This window comes from Babylonia areolata, chromosome 31 (assembly GCF_041734735.1).
Source record: "Babylonia areolata isolate BAREFJ2019XMU chromosome 31, ASM4173473v1, whole genome shotgun sequence".
Classification (NCBI taxonomy): Eukaryota; Metazoa; Mollusca; class Gastropoda; order Neogastropoda; family Buccinidae; genus Babylonia; species Babylonia areolata.
The window spans coordinates 9,028,391-9,035,890 of NC_134906.1; the positions used below are offsets into that span (position 1 = coordinate 9,028,391).

Consider the following 7,500-nt stretch of genomic DNA (forward strand, 5'->3'; position numbering starts at 1 on the left):
TTGAGAGAGGAAGCACTTGCATGCTAATGCAAATGAACGAAAGCAAATACCAGTAAAAATTGTTGATATCATCTTTCGCATTGGTCTGTCTGTCTGTCTGTCTGTCTGTCTCTCTCTCTCTGTCTCTCTCTCGCTCCGTATGTGTGTGTGTGTGTGTGTGTGTGTGTGTGTGTGTGTGTGTGTGTGTGTGTGTGTGTGTGTGTGTGTGTGTAGGTATGTGAAACAAATCAGTCAATAAATAATGAAATAACAGACAATCAAACTATAAACGAAAAGGGTTTCTCTATCAACGGTGAATGAATGAATGAATGAATGAATGAATGAATGAATGAGCGGATCGATGAATCGATCGATTAGATTTGAAAAAGAATGAATAATCAAGTAGGTATGTACAAATGTTAATGTTCTGTTTCAATTTCCGTAACGAAATGTTGTGCTTTGCGTCGTAGATGTAGGTGGTATTATATGTGTGGTACCTATAGTATAATGTGGTAGATGTGGGTGGTACCTATAGTCTAATGTGGCAGATGTGGATGGTAGCTTAAGTCAAGTGCAGTATATGTGGGTGGTAGATATAGTATGATATGGTGTGTGTGTTGGTTTACCTATAGTCTCATGTGGTAAGATGTTGTATGTGGTAAGTGGGTGGGTGGGTACCTGCGCCTGATGTGGTAGATGTGGGTGGTACTTATAGTTTAATGTGGTAGATGTATGTGGCACCTAGAGTACAATGTGGTGGATGTCAATGGTACTTTGTCAAGTGTAGTGTATGTAAGTGATAGCTATAGTATGATAAGGTATGCGTGTGTGGTACCTACAATCTAATGTGGTAGATGTGGAAAGTACCTTAAGTCTGGTGTAGTATATGTGGGTGGTAGCTTTAGTATGATATGCTACATTTTGGTGATACCCATAGTGTAATGTGGTAGATGTGGAAAGTACCTTAAGTCTAGTGCAGTATATGTGGGTGGTAGCTTTAGTATGATATGCTACAGTTTGGTGATACCCATAGTGTAATGTGGTAGATGTGGAAAGTACCTTAAGTCTAGTGTAGTATATGTGGGTGGTAGCTTTAGTATGATATGCTACATTTTGGTGATACCCATAGAGTAATGTGGTAGATGTAGAAAGTACCTTAAGTCTAGTGCAGTATATGTGGGTGGTAGCTTTAGTATGATATGCTACAGTTTGGTGATACCCATAGTGTAATGTGGTAGATGTGGAAAGTACCTTAAGTCTAGTGTAGTATATGTGGGTGGTAGCTTTAGTATGATATGCTACATTTTGGTGATACCCATAGTGTAATGTGGTAGATGTGGAAAGTACCTTAAGTCTAGTGTAGTATATGTGGGTGGTAGCTTTAGTATGATATGGTACGCGTTGGTGATACCCATAGTGTAATGTGGTAGATGTGGAAGATGATGGGTGGGGTGGGTACCTGCACCGAATGTGGTAGATGTGGGTGGCACCTAATGTCTAATGCGGTAGGTGTGGGTAGTACCTGTTAGTCTAACGTGGTATATGTGAGAGATACCTACAGTCTGATGTGGTATACGTGGGTGGTACCTATACTACAATGTGGTAGGTGTGGATGGTACCTATAGTCTGATGTGGTAAATGTTAATGGTCTAGTGTAGTATTGTTGGGTGATAGCTATAATATAATAATTATGGTATGTGTGGGTAGTACCTACAGTATAATGTATTGTATGTTGATGGTATCTGTAGTGTGAATATAGTATATGTTGTTGGTACCTATAGTATAATGTGGCAGATGTGGTGGTACCTATTTAATGATATATTATATGCGGTTGGTACCTGTAGAATATGTGGTAGATGTGGGTAGTACCTATAGTCCAGTGTGATCGATGTGGGTTGTAGCTTTACTATGATACGTTCCGTGTCGGTCACACCTGTAATCTAATGTGGTAGATGTTGTAGGTGGTGTTGTGTGGGTACCTGCGCCTAATATGGCAAGCCGTAGTAGGTTCCAGGTGGTGGGTGGTGTGGTGTGGGGTGGGTACCTACGCCTAACGTGTTAGATGTGGGTGTTACTTAATAGCCTAATGTGGTAGATGCGGGTTGGTGGTGTAGTGTGATGTGGTGTCGGGTGGGTATCTACGCCTAACGTGTTAGATGTGGGTGTTACTTAATAGCCTAATGTGGTAGATGCGGGTGGGTGGTGCAGTGTGGTGTGGTGTCGGGTGGGTATCTACGCCTAACGTGTTAGATGTGGGTGTTACTTAATAGCCTAATGTGGTAGATGCGGGTGGGTGGTGCAGTGTGGTGTGGTGTCGGGTGGGGTACCTGCGCCTAACGTGGTAGACGTGGTTGAGGTAGAGGGCACGGTCGTGCCAAACCCTCTCCAGGGCCACGGTGGAGTCCACCACCTGCTCGTCCACGCCCTCTTGCCGAAGGAGCTCGTGCAGGTGACCCGGCAGCATGTAGTCCATGTCTTCGAAGGCCTCTAGCTCCCTGGCCAATCGCCGCAGCTCCGCGGGGTCACGTGGCACCTCCTGCAGCAAATCAGCGTCCGTGTCCGACAGGCTGCGGTCCAGGTTCAGAACTACAGCATCGTCGTCCTCCTCGTGCGCGCTGAGAACGAACTGTTTGGGGAACTCGCTGAGCATGTAGAGGTCCGCTTTGGGGACTGAAGTGTTGTTGTTGGTGTTGGTGGTTGTGGTGTTGTTGGTGTCTTCGTCTTCGTTGTTGTTGCTGTTGTTGTTGTGGCGGTGGTGGTGGCCTGGAGTGCTGGAACTCCTCCTGGGATGCCCGCTGCGCTGTCGTCGTAGTCTCCTGGGCCAGTCCATTGCGTAGAGCTTGAGGGAGGGCAGGACGTATCTGTGGGGCCAACGAGAGGAAGAGAGACTTGACTTTTCACGAGAGGCTTAGTTCGTTGGACCAATCAGGACAAACAACACTTCTGGGGGGGTTTTACGTGATTTTTTTTTTTTTTTTTTTTTTTTTTTTTTTTTTGCAGCAGTCGGTCTTTTCTCTTCGCGCAAAAACCAGTAAAAGAGAGACTTTTACAAGAGGCTAAATTTGACTAATCAGGAGAGGCAAAACTTCCAGCTGTTGGCTTTTTTTTCTTCACGCAAAAATAAAATATAATAATAATAAAATAAATACATACATACATACATACATAAATAAATAAACAAATAAATAATTTAAAAAGACAGAAGAAGAAAGACTTTTCTCAAAAGGCTAGTTCAATCAATCAGGACAGGCAATACTTCCAGCAGTTGGCTTTTTTTTTCGCGCAAAAACCAGAAGAGAGACATTTTGTGTCACAAAAGGCTTATTAGTTCGACCAATCAGGAGAGGCAAAACTTCCAGCAGTCGGGGTGTTTTTGCTTTGCGCAAGAAAAAAGAAAAAGAAAAAAAAAGACTTTTCACAAAAGGCTAGTTCGACCAATCAGAACAGGCAATGCTTCCAGCAGTTGGCTTTTTTCTTCGCATAAAATACAGTAAAACAGAAACTTTTCATAAGAGGCTTATCAGTTCGACCAATCAGGAGAGGCAAATCTTCCAGCAGCTGGCTTTTTTCTTCGCGCAAAAAAAAACAAAAGAAGAATGACTTTTCACATGAAGCTTAGTTCGACCAATCAAGACAGCCAGTACTTCCAGCAGCCAGCCTTTTTCTTCGCGCGAAAACCAGAAGAAGAGAGACATTTTCACAAGAGACTTAATTAGTTCGACCAGTCAGGAAAGGCAAGACACCCAGAGGTCGGCTCTTCTTCTTCTTCTTCTTCGCGTACGCATACGTGGCAGTGAGCTCTGCCGCAGTGACACGCCATAAGTTTTGCCCCCTAACTCGTTCTCGCCATAAGTTTTGCCCCCCAACTCGCTCTGCCGCAGTGAAGCGCCATAAGTTTTGCCCCCTAACTCGCTCTGCCGCAGTAAAGCGCCATAAGTTTTGCCCCCTAACTCGTTCTCGCCATAAGTTTTGCCCCCTAACTCGTTCTGCCGCAGTGGAGCGCCATAAGTTTTGCCCCCTAACTCGTTCTGCCGCAGTGAAACGCCATAAGTTTTGCCCCCTAACTCGTTCTCGCCATAAGTTTTGCCCCCTAACTCGTTCTGCCGCAGTGGAGCGCCATAAGTTTTGCCCCTAACTCGTTCTGCCGCAGTGGAGCGCCATAAGTTTTGCCCCCTAACTCGTTCTGCCGCAGTGAAGCGCCATAAGTTTTGCCCCCTAACTCGTTCTGCCGCAGTGGAGCGCCATAAGTTTTGCCCCCTAACTCGTTCTGCCGCAGTGGAGCGCCATAAGTTTTGCCCCCTAACTCGCTCTTCCCGCGCGGCGTCACTCTGAAGGAGACCAACCAGTTTCAGATTGTCAGCAGTAGAGTTCGACAGCTTCAGGTTCCCATGCGTGAGTCTTTGAGAATACCATTGCTTTGTAGATTTGTTCCTGACTAGATATGATACCTAAGCATAATCGACATGACCCCTTTAAGTTTGAAACAACAAGAAAAGCAAAACAAACAAAAAAACAAAACAAAACAAAAACAAAACAAAATAAAAAAAACACCCAAGGATAATTAATATTTCTTTGGTATCTCTGTCTGTCTGTCTGTCTGTCTGTCTCTGTCTGTCTTTCTGTCTCAGTATATCTATATATATATATATGTGTGTGTGTGTGTGTGTGTGTGTGTGTGTGTGTGTGTGTGTGTGTGTGTGTGTGTGTGTGTGCGTGTGTGAAGAGAGAGACGGACAGACAAACAGACAGACAGACACAGACAGACACCAAAGAAATGAGCATTATCCTTGGTTTTGTGGGGGGGTCTTGTTGTTGTTGTTGTTTGTTTGTTTAGTTGTTGTTTTTTCGTGGGGGGGGGGGGGGGGGGAGGGGGGGGTGGGGGGGCGCGGGAGGGAGGAGGGGGGGGGGGGTTAACTTAAAACGTTGTTTAGATCATGCTGGATGAAGGTTAGCTTAGGTTAAGAAATATATTCAGAATATATCTGAAATGATAAAGCAAAGTTATAGGCACAGCAAAAAAAAAAAAAAGTCCTCACGAGCACGCCCGCGAACAGAATTGATTCCACTACGTCTCGTCAGCTTCCATCGTGGAGCCATCCACGCACAATTCTCAACAACCGCTGTCCACAAATGATAAACACCAGTCCTTAAACCTTTCATCGCCAAGCTCGCATTTATGCACAGGCGTGGTAGAGGACCCATGTCACTGAAAAGTGACTATTCATTAGTCTGTTATCCATGAACATACTGCTACTCTTAATGTTCGGTGGTAGGATAGGCCATGTTTTCTATACATCGCGGGGGACATTCCCAGCTGTTCTTAGCCACTGTCTTTTTTGTGTTTATACCACAAGGGAATTTCGTACTCTGAATTGACTGGCGGTTAAAGGGTTAAACCTTGGTTGTTTAGAATAACCTAGGGAAATGCAGCAAAGGCAAGAAACTGCAACAACAAGAACAACAACAACAACAACAACGAAACAACAACAACAAAGAGCAACCAACGACAAAAATCGTCTTCTTCATCATCATCTCATGATTCTACAGCATCTCTGTCTCTGTCTCTGTCTCTCTCTCTGTCTCTCTCTCTCTCTCTGTCTCTGTCTATGTCTCTCTCTCTCTCTCGCTCTCTTTCTCTCTGTCTGTCTGTCTGTCTGTCTGTCTCTCTCTCTCTCTCTTTCAGAGTAAAAAATCATCAACAACCAAATACATTATTTTTACAACAACAACAAAAAAAAACTTTACCTTTTCGTATTTTCAATCCACATCTTAAACTCGTTTAATTTTTTTTTATATTTTTTTTTCATATTATTATTAATATTAATCAGCTGTTCAATGAAAACTACACATATCATCCGATAGGAAAATCAGTCGACAGAGTCTTTTTGTTTGGAAAGCACTGAGAGCTTGGCTTCTGATCAAGGACAGGCGATATATCAGTATCCATATCAATCAATCTATACCTCTCAACGCAAACTTTTCTGCGTAATTTTGATGGTGTTTTGTTTGTTGTTGCTGTTGTTGTTGTTGTTGCTGTTGTTGTTGTTTTGTTGTTGTTGTTTCTGATCATTCTCTTTCACTTAGTCAGAGAGAGCGTGATACAACCAGCCAAACAGACAGACAGACAGAGATACAAATAGACAGACAGACACAACAGACAAACAGACGGACAGAGAGAGAGAGAGAGAGAGAGAGAGAGGGGGGGGGGGGAGGGGGGGAGTGGGAGGGATGAAACACACCAGCTAGCCTGGATATCCCACTTTTTATGATTAACACGAAGTGGCAATTATTCGATTAAACCTTTTGTTTGGCCACTGCAAACATCCCCCCCCGCCCCCCAATCCCCCACCCTACCCCTCGGTCAACTGCCCAGCTGCTGATCGATAACTCTGTTCCGGCCGAAGGATGGAAGGCGCTGCCAGTGACTACCCTTGGCTTATCTCGGCAAGGACACAACGTGTTGAGATTGAACACACACACACACACACACACACACTCTCTCTCTCTCTCTCTCTCTCTCTCTCTCTCTCACACACACACACACACACGCACACACTCACTCTCTCTCTCTCTCTCTCTCTCACACACACACACACACACACACACACACACACACACACACACACACACACACACTTCTCCTTCCCTCTACCACCCACCCACAACTCTTCCCAACACTGGGTGTGTCTTCTTCTGTCACTGAGAAATGCACGCTCTGTCAGCCGTAGTATATATATATATATCTACTTAGCCTTATCTACTCAGTTCTCCTGTATGCTTGTGAAACATGGACCCTTACAGCAGAATTAGAGAAGAGGATTCAGGCCTCAGAAATGAGATGCTTCAGAAGACTGCTTGGCATCTCTTACAAAGACCACATAACCAATGAGGAAGTCAAAAACAGAATAAGGCAAGCCATTGGTCCCTATGAAGATCTTCTCACCACCATCAAGAGGCGCAAATTAAAATGGTTCGGCCACGTAACAAGAGGAGAGGGGCTTGCCAAGACAGTGCTCCAGGGAACAGTCAGAGGAGGAAGGAAGAGAGGAAGACAGAAGAAGAGATGGGAAGACAACATCACAGAATGGACAGGTTTGAAGCTGAGCGAGGCGGTCAAATGTGCGAAAGACAGGGATGGATGGAGAGGACTGGTTGACAGGTCATCTGTAGCGCCCCAACGGCAACCACCATGGGGCAGCTGAGCTGAGAGATATATATATATATATGCACGCACTCAAGGCCTGACAAAGCGCGTTGGGTTGTGCTGCTGGTCAGGTAGGCATCCGCCAAGCAGTTGTGGCGTAGCGTAAATGGATTTGTCCGAACGTAGTGACGCCTCCTTTAAGAAGCTGAAGCTGATAGCGTACAGTGAAGACAAGGAGATGCTCTGCTTTTCAACAGTTCGTCATTTGATGAAGGCTGGTCTCCGTGTTGTTGATTGAAAACCTCTTGACTGCCATAGTACGTAGCGCGTACGTCCTTAGCGATGTTACTGATGACGTTATCATAACAAGGAAAAAT

General features: G+C 44.8%; 1 protein-coding gene across 1 annotated transcript in view; it reads right to left on the reverse strand.

The window, feature by feature from the left end:
• Nucleotides 1-5,065, reverse strand: part of LOC143275726 (uncharacterized) — a 9,985-nt gene extending 4,920 nt beyond the window's left edge. Inside the window, exons 1-3 of the mRNA XM_076580002.1 lie at nucleotides 5,049-5,065; nucleotides 4,116-4,307; nucleotides 2,307-2,840 (exon numbers count right to left, since the gene is read on the reverse strand). Of these exons, the coding sequence (XP_076436117.1) occupies nucleotides 2,307-2,840; nucleotides 4,116-4,307; nucleotides 5,049-5,065 (743 nt within the window). The remainder of the gene's footprint in view (nucleotides 1-2,306; nucleotides 2,841-4,115; nucleotides 4,308-5,048) is intronic.
• Nucleotides 5,066-7,500: the final 2,435 nt, after the last annotated feature.